Here is a 14,840-nt window from a genome sequence, read left to right as displayed (position 1 = left end):
ATCAAATGTATATCTTTGTGGTAAATCCTGCCTATATATTGTTTTACACCCCTTTCCATTAATTATTCAAACACAAACTTCCTTCCCCCTATGGGAGACACAAGGAGAAGCTGTCAGGGTTAAGAGGCAGCAACAAGGCTAGTGAGATCCACACAGGATAGGGTTAAGGAGCCCCGTTCTTACTATGCCCCCAAGGCAGCAGCAGAGGCTTTTTGATGTATGCTCCTGAGGTTGGCAGCGGATCAGCCTTCTCTGGATTGTATTTTCTCTGTTCTGCCTCTTTTGTCTTCAGCAGGAGGTGGAGATTATCCATCCCACCCAGCCAGGGTCTGTGACAGGACTGAGACACAGATGCAGCAGCAGCAGTGATTGAGGTGCTGGGGAGAGAGAAGTTTGGATCATCCAGTTCCCAGGCTCACACTTCCCATGACCGGCATCACTGGAAATATCTCACCATTATCTCTACCTGGTAATACTCTTTTTTATACTGAATGTTATCTGGATAATGCTGACTTTTTGTGCCAACTTTACCCTGAGATACCAGTTGCTGTCTCATCAATATATGTTAAAAACTTTTACATCTGAATTTTACTTGTGGGAAATAGCTTTCTGGGGTGTGAGCTGGGGAAGGCATTATAGCTAAATGATCTTTATGTTTTTGGCTATCTGATCAACTGAAAAAAATATAACAAGTAATCTCATAATTGCTGTAATGAAATAATCACATTCTAAAGACTACTGTATGTATCTATTGGGAAGATGCATGTTTAGAGGTATGTGCTGGCAATGGTATCTATACTCATTACCCTTCAGCTACACAATATTTACACCCTATCTGTCTTCTGCTCTTTTTCAAAGTCACATAGTCTGTAAGATCAGTTTTCTGAATGGGCTCTTTGCCTTTTTTTGTTTTTGTTAAATATTATATTGTATTGTCCAGAATGACACTGTAAATTATAGATGCGAATAAAAAAACAACAATTATACTACTTTGGTAGAAGTTATAAAACTGCAAAACTGCATTAGGAGTATGTAGTCTGTATCTCACTCTTGTTGCTGTTTCCTTTGCTTGTCTCATGTGTCTTTACGGGTAATTCCGTATTATTCAGTGATCAATTTTCTGCAGCTATAGGTACCGTCTGGGTCCTTGCTTGTCAGGACAGTGGCATATAAATTTACTACTTAAAATTCAAAGTTAATGTACAGTATGTGCATGTATATATACATATATATTTATTTATTTATTAACAGTTTCTCATATAGCACAGCAAATTCCATTGTGCTTTACAATTGGAAACAACAATGATAAAACAAAGCTAGGTGGTAATACACAGTCATAGATGTATGTATGTATATATATATATATATATATATATATACATATAGTACAGTGATTGAGAAGTATCCCCTATCAGCTCATGTGATCTCTGAAATGATCCTGTGCCTTATATGTGAGCACATGTTGACAGTGACCCATGGTCTAGTTGTTTGTGATTCGGTTGTATTGCCAAATGTTCTTATGTCAGCACTTTATAAATAGATGATTTAAATATGAATATCAAGATCAGAGGTGGTTTCAGAGTACACTATACTTGTGCTTAGCTAACGTAATGCTACTCATTTTAATCAATCATTTTAAAAAGAAATGTGGTATATGTAGTATTGTGTCCGGTATGAAATACCGTCAGCCGGTATACGGTATATGTCAGTACAGTGACAGCAGCATCCTGTCTGCTGGAATGGTGGCAGCTAGTCTGTGAGTCCACTCGCCACGCTTTGGGTCCGGTGGCGAGCTTCGTGGATTCTCCCACTGAGTGGGATTTACGGGTGGATGTCGGGTTTCTGGCAGCCGGTTTAATGTCGGCTGTCGGGATTCAGGCATCGGTATCCTGAACGCCGGAATCCCAACAGCCGGCATTTTTAATGCATCCCATAGTACTGTATTAGCTAGTAAAGCATAGTATGGTGGTGACGTATAGCTTGTAGGATGTTGCGCTGTGACATTCCTCTGGTGGTATAATAGTGTGCTATGTTGCATAATATAGTAATAAATAAGAGTAATGTTCTGTTTGAAGAATACATTTAATTGTTGCTCACTGTGAGAGAGAATACCTGCTTTCACCATCCCATTGCTGTTACTGTATATGCACCTTTCCTGCTCTTTATATCCCATAGGTGGCTGCTTTGCCATCATGTTCTCACTGGAGTGCTACTTATAAATAGCCGAGTGAATATGTTTTAGTCCAAAATGAACGTGTTTCCCAGGGTCACAATCCAAATATTTAGTTTGTGCTTTACTATGTAGTCTTCAGGAGAGGGCAAAGGAGAGCAATAAAACAGAGTCTGCACTTTCCTTTTGGCTTTAAGTAAGAAATTATCATTTGTCCTTCCTGTTGTGTGATTTACTGTAACTATCATAGATCTATATACCACAACACATGCAGTATACTCATTTACAAATGTACTCCAGACAGAATGTAAACAAACCTTATACATTCTTTTGCACGGATCTGTGCTTAAACATGAGTATATTGTGGTAACAGACACATCAATGTAAAGATCAGAGTTGGGTATAGTTTATACATTTGGCATTTGTAAGTACACTAGCCTATAGAAATGCTGTATTCTTGATAAATTAATAATAAATTCTGTCAAACCCTTCTAAAGATAAATAAGTCTGTGGAGAACATGCTAATAAAGTTGTTTCAAATCTGGAGCAACATTAACCACAACATTAATCACAACATCAACCACAAAGTAGTTGATGGATATTTTAATATAAAGACACAAGATTTAAAGTAGAATCAATTGAAAATGGGCACTGACACATAGTAACCAATTTTACTTTGGCTTACGCTGCTTTGCCTGCCATACACCTACCACAGATACCTGTATTTGATGTGTGGGTGCTCTGGAATACTGCATGTTTCTTTCTTTTGCACTTTAGTGATTGCCCATACAAACCCTTTATTGCAAGAGCTGATCTTATAATAAATAAAAGACTTTAAATATGGATTTAACTTTTGGCATGGTTATCACATTGGTGCCCCACTGACTGTCTGCAGTGTTTACCAGGCCCTTCCATACGAGGACAGGCCCTTCCATACAACCATGCACCTTGGTTCTCTCCATAGCTGGTTTTCTGCATAGCTGGGAGATCCAATACATTAGATGTAATTGGCGGTACTACAGCAGAATTGTTGGAGCTCTTGCTACCGTGAGAGTCATTCAGGGCTGAGGGTGATCATCAGAGTCCATATATATATATATATATATATATATGTAAGTGCTGGAACCCTGTTGAATTGTGACTTTTACCCAGTAGATGTAATCATTAGAGCAGTGTGGCACCGCAAATCATGTCATCAGGCCCCTTGCTGCCTACTGTTCTGGGAATGTGTGCAGACTTGGGAGGCTGATCTACTCTCTTTGTATTCCAGGATAGCTCCACAAATTCAGGAGTCAGACATTGCTGCAAATGGGGAGCATCCCAAAAGAAAAACACTCATCCTAGTATTATCATTGGGAAGGGAGGAGATTAAGTTAGCTTTATATTAAAACTTTACACATATGATTCATTTGTTTATAGAACAAGTTTGGTGCACAGTGGTTTTGGCACATACATAAGTATACATATATAATTATTGTCATGTAACATTTTCAATGCTCTCATTAAAATTCCTAATGTTTTAAAAAAATTTGTAGTGCGAGTAATAAATGAGAAACATTACTACAGTGGTTCATTACATTATTATAGCAGCAAGAGCACAAACTACCTTTTCAGCTGCTATTGTTAATTATACTCCATACTCAGGTTCAACACACAAACACTTGTAGCATGGTATAGAGTCACATGATATCAAGACAAACACCTTATATTTATTGCCATCACCAATACCTAAGTACTTTACTTCTTTGCTACAACTTGTACTCTTTCCCGAATGTACATATTTTAAATCATCAAGACAATATATCTCCAATTTAATTGTTTGAGGTTCTGGAATTGCATTGGGGAGCTATTTGTAGACATGAAGTCCTGGCACAAGCCAGGGATAATGGAACTGAAGGCTAAAGGTTTTCACACTACATGATAATAATCAATCTATTCGACTTTCACATTTCCCATCATTTCTCCTATAAAAAGCTTCAAATGTCAATTTACAGCTTGAAATTCTCTAAAAATCCTGAGCTAAGGCGTTTCTAGACAAAATGTCAGGTAGATGGATTTTGAAATCGTTAGTTCTCACCTAAACTAGTTCAATGTCTAAATATTGTTTATGATACAGAAATGCTGTTATTGCAATACATAAACTATATATAAAAATGACATCTGTTGATATTGCTGGAGTTTATCCAGTGCAGTTTTGTAGAGCAAAACTAGAACATATGCCTACAGATGTGTCCTCTTACATCTTTGCTCCATGCGCTACAAGTCACGTTACACATAATGCACGAGTGTCGTGTGGCTCGGTAGCGCCGAGCATCTTTTTTTGCAGTTTTTCCCATGAAAAATGCGTCTTACTTGCAAAGTAATGCAATAGGACGCACAAGCAGCTTCTGCTGATTAAAATCATGCCTTTATTCTGTGTGTGACTGCAACTGTATTTGCATACAAATTGCTATGCTACAGTGTTTTCCTGGAAAACACCGTAACGTGGCATTTTTGGATGCAGATACAGCTGCAAATACACACAGAATATAGAATTGCTACATATAATTTTAATCAGCAGAAGCTGCTTGTGTGTCCTATTGCATTACTCTGCAACTATAGGATGCATTTTTGTGGGGAAAAAGACGCTCAGCTCTACCAGTATGGCGCGACTTGAAGGGCTGTTTAGCGTGACTGCAGCAAGGATGTAACAGGACTCATATATGTATAACATAAATAAGAAAACATAAATGACAAAAGGCGTAGTAAGTTTATAGTGTATTCTCATTTTGCAATAAAAGTCTTTTACTGTGCATATGTTAAAAGGGTGTGGTACAAACAATTGGACCTTTTGTTATACTAATTAATGTGCACAAACCCCCAATCTCAAATTATAAATTCCAAGCACTTATGATTTTTGACGCTGTCCGAAAATGCACGTTCATTACGTGGCACATTAATGTTGCTTTTGATGTTGTGGGATCCAAGGAAGTGATACTGTGATTGGCTCTTTAGGTTCATTAAATGAAAACATAGAATTTGACAGCAGATAAGAACCACTTCTTAGCCCATCTAGTCTGCCCTTTTTTACCTTATGGTAACCCCAACCCTATTGCACCACTAATATCTTAAACTTTGCATTTAATCTCAAATTTATGCTATAGTGCAAACATCCTGATTGTAAAAAGAATTGTGCCTATACTTTGGCCACATACAAGTATACATAAAAAGATGTGGTATTTATTATTACATATTCAAATGCAGGGGGTGTTCTGGTTGCCAGGAAACTCCCCCCACCCCCTCCCTCCTCTTGGCAAATGGCTCAAATTATGGTATATAATACTATTACTAGAGCTGTCACCACGTCATGCAGTTTGTGGGCACAGCAGAGCTGCTGCACATGCTAAAAGGTAGCAGCTTCTTCTACTAAGTTTGCTGTGTATGTGAATTTGAGTCCTCAATCCGTGCACTGGACCAAAGAGTAGCTACCAAGAAGAAAAGACAGGAGCCTTACCATGAGGTGGGAGAATGTGTACTTAGAAAATACAGTACTGGATATATTATGTTTGTGTATTTATTTATTATGGTATGTTTAACCTTTCCCTGACCACTTGTCTTACTTATTTTATTTAAATATGTTTGATACAGCCTATACCCTAGACCAGCTATAGTGTTAAATATTAATACTGTATTCCATACAGTATCCATTGTATAAAAAGCCCAATGTGTACAATAATGTCCAGGGTCATTACTTGGTTCTTCTACAGTTTCCACCAGACTCCAGCACTTGCTCCAATGTTCCGCAGAGTGGGAGATTGTGGACTGAATTTGGAAACCCCACTATAGAAATCCTGCGTTTTCCACTGCATTATAGTTTTCAAAATTATTATTATTATTATTATTATTATTACTACTATTATTTCTATTATTATTATTATTATTATTATTATTATTATTATTATTATACAGTACTAAATGTTTTTTCATGAGCCATTTTTGTATTTAATTATTTGGTTTCTATAAAGCTAAATTAGGTAAACAGGTTAAAAATAATGTTTGCTTCTATATTTTAATTGTGCATATAACATATGTGCACATAATATAAACTGTGGACATGTGATGATACCTGTAACACAACTACATTCTCTGTTTCAGGTAAGCATTGTGTGACTCTCCAGACCTCTGTATCAGCTGACAGATGAAAAGAAACATGGGCATTGCTACCCTGAGAGTTGCCGTGCTCCTGGCACTAACTGGACTGGCTATCAGTAAAAATGCTGGGGGGTACTTTCAAAATCTTACTGAAACCAACACAGATTTCTCAGTAATGAATTGGAGCTCCCCTATGCCCACAATGAAGCCAAACAGATCCAGCCTCATGTGCCCTGCCAAGACTAAAATCAGTCATGTCTTCAAGTATATAAACACTGCAATATCTTGTGCTATTTTCATCACTGGAATGGTTGGGAATGCAACGCTACTCAGAATAATCTACCAGAACAAGTGCATGAGGAATGGGCCAAATGCTCTGATAGCCAGCCTGGCGCTGGGAGACCTTATCTACATTGTCATTGACATTCCTATTGTCGTGTTTAAGGTAAGATTCGTCTTTCCTCTCCTAAGTATCTTGTAAAGTAGGGGCCTCATAGTCTGGTGACGCCCTGTGTAACTCACAGCTATATAGTGCTGGGGACCTTTTAAACAAGTTGGCCCTATGATGATTTAAAGTTTGGAGCCTTCAATAGAAATATTCCATTAATATTTCCTTCAGTGATGTCACTATCATTAAATTCTTACTTTCTATTTATCTGGTGATTGAATTACTGTCATGTCACCATATCTATGTTTCACAATCTTCTAAAAAATGTTAACTAGAAAGATTATCCTACAAATGTCTTCAAAATAAAAGTCTATGAATAACAAAAAGTATTTTGTTATTTGCACATGGGTATGTGCTCCAGTTGAAGAACAATCTACTGTAGGGTCTTGTAAGTCTTAACATTTTAAAGTTCCAGCGGCATGTACGCCAGGTAAGTTACTGTGGGCCTGACTGTGAGGTGGATGTAGTGGCATTCACAATTGAGTTTGCATGCAGCTGCTCTGCGAATATATGCTGATGATGCATCCGCTGTTATTTGTAAAACGACACCCACCGGCAGTGTCTCTGATCAGCCGTTTGCGTACAAAGTTGCAACATTGGCACATATTGGTCACAGCATCGGATCTCTGGGTAATCCTATAGTTGCTGACAATGTCCATCACAAGCAAGCCACCAGAGCCTTCCACTGTGTATAGTGATGCACAAGCAGGCTGAGACACGCCTCCGAAACAATCCACCATTAGCAAACGGCCCCCTGCCATTCAACCAATCTGCATATAGATTGAGACCACTGACACAAGCCCATCGGGACGCTTACACAGTGTGACTCAGATGCATGCACAGAACAGAAAAATATTGCTCAACTGCGCAAACATCGGCATTGCGAACACTTTGCGTCCACCTCTGAATCAAGCCCTGTGCTCTTCTTCAGATATTACACCCAAAGCTGCATTGTCCATTTTGTGTAGAGTCATCATTTAACAATAGTACAAAATTAAATACATACATACATACAGTACATACATTCTAACACTACAGAGGGAGCCACGCTCATTTAGCGTGGCTGCATCGCAGACGGGGACGCGTGGCATGCCTAGGTGCACCTGCTCCTCGGCATGCCGCCAAGCGCACAGAGACACTCCTATTCACTTTGAATGGGGCACGCGCTCATCTACGACGCACGAGTGTCCTGTTCATTCCCTGTGGTTGACATAACGTGCGCTGGTACCTCTTCCTCTCCCATATCGTTGTTTCATACATTTACCCCTCAGACCATAACATGACAGTTAGGAGTGGATTTGCTGGTACTTTATCTCTCTCCACTTTATCTCTCTTGAAGGCTTAGGAAATTGACCCCTTAGATACATACAAAGGTGATGTAAACAAAATATTGTGCTAGATTTCCTTTAAAGTTCTGTGCACACACTGAAAAAATCCTACGGTAAATAGTGTGGTAGTGGAAGGCACTTAACATGTGAAATCAGTGTTACAATAATACTGCAGTAGCTGACATTAAGATAAACTGCAGATCAAAACTACACTCTACACTGCAGTCAGCTCCGTAGATTATCATAGGGTTATAGAATTACAGACGTTGGTTTTTCTTGGTAATTTATCTTTTCACCATTTATTTGTACTGACTTGGGAGTGGGTTTGAAAGTGGAGAAACAACAAGTGTGACATCTATGAGGGCAGAGAGTGGTACAGATACAATCTGAAATGTTTGTTAAAAGGAAAAGATATCTGACGATCACACAGAAATAAAAGTGCTATATTTGTTTAGTCTTACCACATGGAGAGTTCCCTGACAAGATATAGATAGAAAGCAATGGGGGAAGCATTCATTCAATGACTATGAACTACAAAAGTTTGGATATAAACTAAGAAACTTAAAGTATTTGGATCAAAAGGTGGATAAAAAATAACAAGAATCTAATTCTTTCACCCCTCCTGCGGCAGGGGGGAAATTTGATTAAAAGCAATGATAGTGATGCCATCGGAACAAAATGAGAACATTTATAACGGCAGCAAATCCTGATCGCAACATTGATCATTATACCTCACACCCCCTCATAGGGGTGCACAATAAAAGGAGTTATTTTGGTCCAGCTTAACTATTGGCAATATGCACAGTCCACATTGAGTCCCAACATTGCATTTCATTAAATTGCCCTGTGAGATTTTGCACTGAAGCTGCAGATGTAGTACAATAAGTCACCATGTGTAAAAAAAACTTTTCTGAAAAACAAATATAATAATGTAGGATTCCATTAATTAAGCTGTAACTTCAGCCTAACGTTTGTGGAGTTTGTGCCTTGTTATTAGCATATCTCCTTGCATTTTTAAATAGGGAATACAATATTTTGGGAAGTTAGAGAAATATGAATAATTCTCAGAGGTATATTTATTAGAACCCAAAAGCTCCAAGATCCAGATTTATCAATCCTTGGAGAGTTAAAAATTGAACGGTGATAAAGTACCAACCAGCCAGCTCCTAACTGCCATGTTACAGGCTGTGTTTGAAAAACGACAGTTAGCAGGTACTTTATCACTGTGCTATTTATCACTCTCCAAGGTTTTGATAAATCTGGGTCAAAGCCTGGCGAAAACAGCTATTTTATGCTATCAAGGGCTACCGCAGGCCGCGGCTACTGTGCAGAATCACCAACAGTAACGCTCTCTTGTGATAACTAGTCAGAAATTTGAGAAGGACTGTGGCAGGGCTAGTAGTGCTGTTTTCCTCTAAATACTTAGGTCATCTCCAAATGGCAAGAGCGAGAAATGATGTAGGAAAAAGTTATTTAAAAGAAGTAAAGGAAAACATTATTTCCATTGTTAATTACACTCAGTGGTGCAGTAGAAAAAAATTGTTGGTGGCACTGTGTGCGTGCCCCCCAGAAAATGGGTGTGGCCACATGCAACTTGGGGCGTGGCCAATGAAAATGGGGGCGTGATACACATATGCCAATAGTGCCAAGCCAGATACACATATGCCCCCGATAGTGCCAGATACACTATGCCCCCAATAGTGCCAGATACAAATATGCCCCCACAATGCCAGATATGCCCCAACAGTGCCATATATGCCTCCACAGTGCCAGATATGCCCAAACAGTGCCAGGTATGCCCCCACTTTGCCAGATACACATGCCTCCACAGTGCTAGATATGCCCCAACAGTGCCAGATACACATATGTTCCCAGAGTGCCAGATATGCCAAACAGTGCCAGATATGACCCCACTTTGCCAGATACACATGCCCCCACAGTGCCAGATATGCTCAAACAGTGCCAGATATGCCCACACTTTGCCAGATATGCCCCCAAAGTGCCAGATATTCCCCCACAGTACCAGATAGGCCCAAACAGTGCCAGATATGCCCCCACAGTGCCAGATATGCCCTCAGCAGTGCAACCCACCGTTTTTTGCTGCTGCCTGGGGCCTGCACTGTCTGCTGCTGCTGCTGCTGTCGGGGAGAGGAGAGCACAGCACGCGTCCCTCCTGCCCCTCTCATGCCCTCATTCCGGTCTTCCAGTCCTCCTGCGTAGGCGTCGGTGTCCTGTATATCAGATCTGGTGCCGGTCCGTGAGCCAATCAGAGCTTGCTGTCCAGCAGTGGCGGCTCGTGATTGGCTGCTGGTCCGCGAGCTCTGATTGGCTCACGAACCGGCGTTTCGCCATACTTGCTGGACTGATTATAATAAAAAATCGGTTTTTCTGTTTTTTATTAAACAATAAATGCACAGAAGGGACCCAACTGGCCAGCAGTGCGGTAAGTTTAGGCTTACTGCTGCTGACCAGTATCATTGCGGAGCTCAGAGATGCTAGAAATTCTGCCCTTTTGGAACAATTCGATGTAATGTAGAGAAGATAAAATGGCTGGAGCAGATTCGGTCATTGAAATATACACTCTTCAACTGTAGATTCCACCTTCCAGCATACATCTTTGGGAAAATAAAGGACAGTAAAGTAATTTGTCTGTCCCAGTCCCTTATCACTTTACTTGCCTATACATAGGCTTTTAGAGAAGAACTTTAGTCATGGGGTTATCAGCTTTGAGGTGGTGGTGACTTAGCATGTTGTCACCCTATACTCCAGAAATTTTAATGGATGTGAGGAGGGTACACTAGAATGATCATACTCTCCTCACATACATTGAAGTTCCTGGTGTGAAGTTAATAGCTTTAAGGCAGTGGTGGCCAACCAGTGGCTCTTGAGCCGCATGAGGCTCTTTCTTTATTTAAATGTGGCTCCCAACACTCTAAATCATGTGACCACAACAGATACAGAAACTGCTACACTCCAGCCAGACATGTAGCAGCACTACAGGGACTGAAAATTGAAGGAGCCAGATATTAGAGGCGAGACACCCACTGGCAAACAGAGAACACATTAGGGGCTGCAGCAATGGCACGACTTGGTGGGGGAACTTTAGTGACACATGAGGGTGGGCTAGAGTAACACAAGGTGGAGCTGGCTGGAGTGACACAGAAGGGTCCTGGCAGGAGTGACACATGGAGGAGCTGACTGGAGTGATGAAGGAGGGTGCTGGAAGTAGTGACACATGGGAAAGCTGGCTGGAGTGACATGGGGGTGCTGGCAGGAGTGACATAGGAGGGTTCTAGCAGGAATGTCACATGGGGAGCTGGCTGGAGTGACACATGGGGGAACTTAAGTTTATTATGTGAATCTGGCTTTTTCAATTATTTTATGTGAAAGTGGCTTTTTCAATGGATCGGACTTTAATTTTTTTTATTTGATGTCGTTCTGGCTTTTTCAATGTATTTTATACCAGGGGCGTGGTCTAGCAGGCACAAGGCCACATTCCATTTTTGCATGCGCGCCTTCGGCTCGATGTCGGCTCTTTGACGTACCTAACAAGGTTTTTTGGCTCTTTGTCACTGACTGGTTGGCCGTACCCTGCTTTAAGGCCTTTCAAACTGTGTATACACTACATGATGTCAGCAGCAATTGAGCGATGGTGGGGCCATGCTGCAGTCGGCAGCATAGCCCTTGCTAGAAATTTCTTCCGTATGCCCTGCATGTAGTGCCGACGGATGACGCGAGTAGCCCTGTAAGAGTACTTGGACCACTGCATGTTCCACAGCATACAGGTTTACAGTTTATCGCTCTGATTCAGAGCTGCATGTAATGGAAAAAATTTGCATACTGAAGTCATTTTCTGCTACTGTGTATGAGCAAGAATCCCTAATAATTCATACAGCACGTGCCTTACACACAGAGGTGCTGCTGCAATCGGGACAGACGGTATCAGAATTGTTGTGGAAAAGTGATAGGCATTCCTGGGCGGTGACTGGGAGGCGGCTAAAACTGGATGCAAAAAATGGTCCGTTTAGTGTGCATGTTATGAGAGTGTCGCAGGCATGCCCGTGCAAGTGACTGTGTACACTGGCGCACAGCCGCCGGCATAGGAGGCCATGGTCAGATGGAGAAACTGCTCCTGCCATAGGTCTGCTGCAAGTTTCAATTGTGCGACCGATGGTATTACTGCGTGTACAGACAGTGAAAATGGGTGTGTCAACACAACAGCCGTGCAAATGTACACAAGGGAAGGTGTTTTTATTACTTTGCATAAAGTCGCAGACACCAGTCAGCCAGAAGATGCTGCTCCGTGCGTTCTGTGTCCACCTCTGATTAGGACCCTATGGGGGTCATTCCGTGTTGATTGCTCGCTAGCTGTTTTTAGCACCCATGTAAATGCTAAGCCGCCGCCCTCTGGGAGTGTATTTTAGCTTAGCAGAGGTGCAAACGAAAGGATTGCAGAGCGGCTAAAAAAAAATATTGTGCAGTTTCAGAGTAGCTCCAGACCTACTCAGCGCTTGCAATCACTTCAGACCATTCAGTTCCGGATTTGACGTCACAAACACGCCCTGCGTTCGGCCAGCCACGCCTGCATTTTTCCTGGCACGCCTGCGTTTTTTTCCGAACACTCCCTGAAAACGGTCAGTTGACACCCAGAAATGTGCACTTCATGTCAATCACGCTGCGGCCACCAGTGCGACTGAAATGGTACGCTAGACCTTGTGTAAAACTACATCGGCCGTTGTGAAAGTATGTCGCGCGTGCGCCCTGCGCCGCATGCGCAGAAGTGCTGTTTTTTTGCTTAATCGCAGCGCAGCAAACATTTTTAGCTAACGATCAACTCGTAATGACCCCCTATATGTGGAGGGGTTTTTTGCATGGTAAAGACATAAAGCCTGATTTTTTTTAAATAGTTCTAAAATAAACTGTCAGTATACAGTGCTGATTGCGTTTATGTTTACGGCATAGACCCTGGTGAAAGCACATTAAAATCAATGTAAATGCACAGAACCCAAGTATGGTTTTAGGAATGATGAAATCTCAGTTTATAACCCTTTACAGGGTTCCTTCTTAGTTGCGATAAGAGTAATTACAATGTTTCTAGCTGCCATGGTTTTGGCCATAACAGTATCAGCTCACATCTGAGTATATGAAAAAACACCACGTTAGGATGAATGGTCACACAGGTCACATCTGCATTACTTTAACATTCACCCAACATATGGAGATCATTTTCACTGAGCATCAGCTGAAATGTCAGACTCAGATTTATTGCAGCCCCTCTTGAGAAATGTTCTCCTTTTTCATCTGTTATGTGATAGAGCATATATTAACTTTATGTTTATTTGTTTTGTTTAAATAACTTTGCTGCCAAAACAAGGTTCCAAAGTTCTATTCCGCACAAACAATATTTATTGTATCTACATTCCCTAACATGAAAAATGTATTACGTTCTCATTTAGCTTAAGAAAGTATTTAAAAGGGATTTTTATCTTCAGACATCTTTCGTTTATTGGTTTATGCGAGATCGTATTGAACTTTTATTATAAATGCTTTGCTTTATGTTTTCTTGGCTTTCATCTATGTTTTCCAGTGAAAATTTTATATCATCCAGGTATGATGTCTACTATCTCAATAAAACTGTATACACTGCATAGGACAGATGTAATCTGTATCACTTTCCTGCATGTAATCCCAGGTTTGGCATGTCCTGTGTAACAGTTACAGAATTGAAAGTACATGATAAAGATGGCCTGATTCAGAGGTGTCTATGCCGCTTGTGGCCCATATTTCAGTCTTTACTTGAGTCCGACTTGCATTGTGCATATGTCCTGATGGCCAGCGCAGCCATCAGGGGGAAACTGTGGGGACTGGTGTCCGGGCCCTTGCAAAGAGGGTTCGCCCAGCCCTGGCTTTTACCGCCAATACCTGGAGAGCTGCACCAGACTGTAAAACAACAGTTGATGCACAGGGATGACTTCTTAAAGCAGGCAAGCCTTCCCTGTGCATCAGCCCTCTGTGAACCATTCCTGTAGGTCCGCAATGCTTCACCTATATGTAACATCACAATGTATGACATCACATAGTGGTTGAAAGGTGCAGCAGAATCTTTTTTTTTTTTCATGCAGAGAGATGGAAGTAATGGAGGGGGGGGGGGGTGAGCCAGCAAGTGCGTGTGAAGATGCAGGTGCACTCATTTACAATGCCATGATCAGACAGCAAATTTGCACCTGGTATAGGATAAGGTAGGTACAATCTTCGATGTTGCCACCGATGGTGCAAACTGATGCATTTTACTACATGCCTTAAGTAGGCTGGAAATCGGTTGCTGCATTTGCATACAGACACAAACACTGGGGTGAATTTACTAAGATGGGAGTTCTATTTAAGATGGTATGTTGCCCATAGCAAACAATTGGATTTTACTTCTCATTTATCTAGCACCTTCTAGAAGATAATACCTGTAATCTGATTGTTTGCTATGGACAACATCCCATCTTAAATAGAACTCCCATCTTAGTAAATTTACCCCACTGTTTGGAGAAAAGACGTGGCCACAACTAGACATACTTATGAATTGGGCCTAGAATGTTACTCTCATGTAAGTGGACAGCCAGTTTCATTTTATTTGACTATATTTTCATTGCTTCCCCCATTTCTTGGTACTCTGACACCTTTCAGACCTAACGATAACTCAATTTAACCAGTCCAGTTACAGGTTAAACATGCAGACTCTATTGCAGGGTCAGGGAACAGGGGTAAATTACCC

At 41.0% G+C, this 14,840-nt stretch overlaps 1 protein-coding gene across 1 annotated transcript in view; it reads left to right on the top strand.

Annotated features, from left to right (window-relative positions):
* The first annotated feature begins 298 nt into the window (after positions 1–298).
* EDNRA (endothelin receptor type A) overlaps positions 299–14,840 on the top strand; it is a 76,001-nt gene continuing 61,459 nt past the window's right edge. The window contains exons 1-2 of the mRNA XM_063920586.1: positions 299–469; positions 6,305–6,746. Of these exons, the coding sequence (XP_063776656.1) occupies positions 6,348–6,746 (399 nt within the window). The 5' untranslated portion in view covers positions 299–469; positions 6,305–6,347. The remainder of the gene's footprint in view (positions 470–6,304; positions 6,747–14,840) is intronic.

This window comes from Pseudophryne corroboree, chromosome 1 (genome assembly GCF_028390025.1).
Source record: "Pseudophryne corroboree isolate aPseCor3 chromosome 1, aPseCor3.hap2, whole genome shotgun sequence".
NCBI lineage: Eukaryota > Metazoa > Chordata > Amphibia > Anura > Myobatrachidae > Pseudophryne > Pseudophryne corroboree.
Note: the sequence above shows the minus strand (reverse complement) of the source record. Positions and strands in the feature narration are given on the sequence as shown.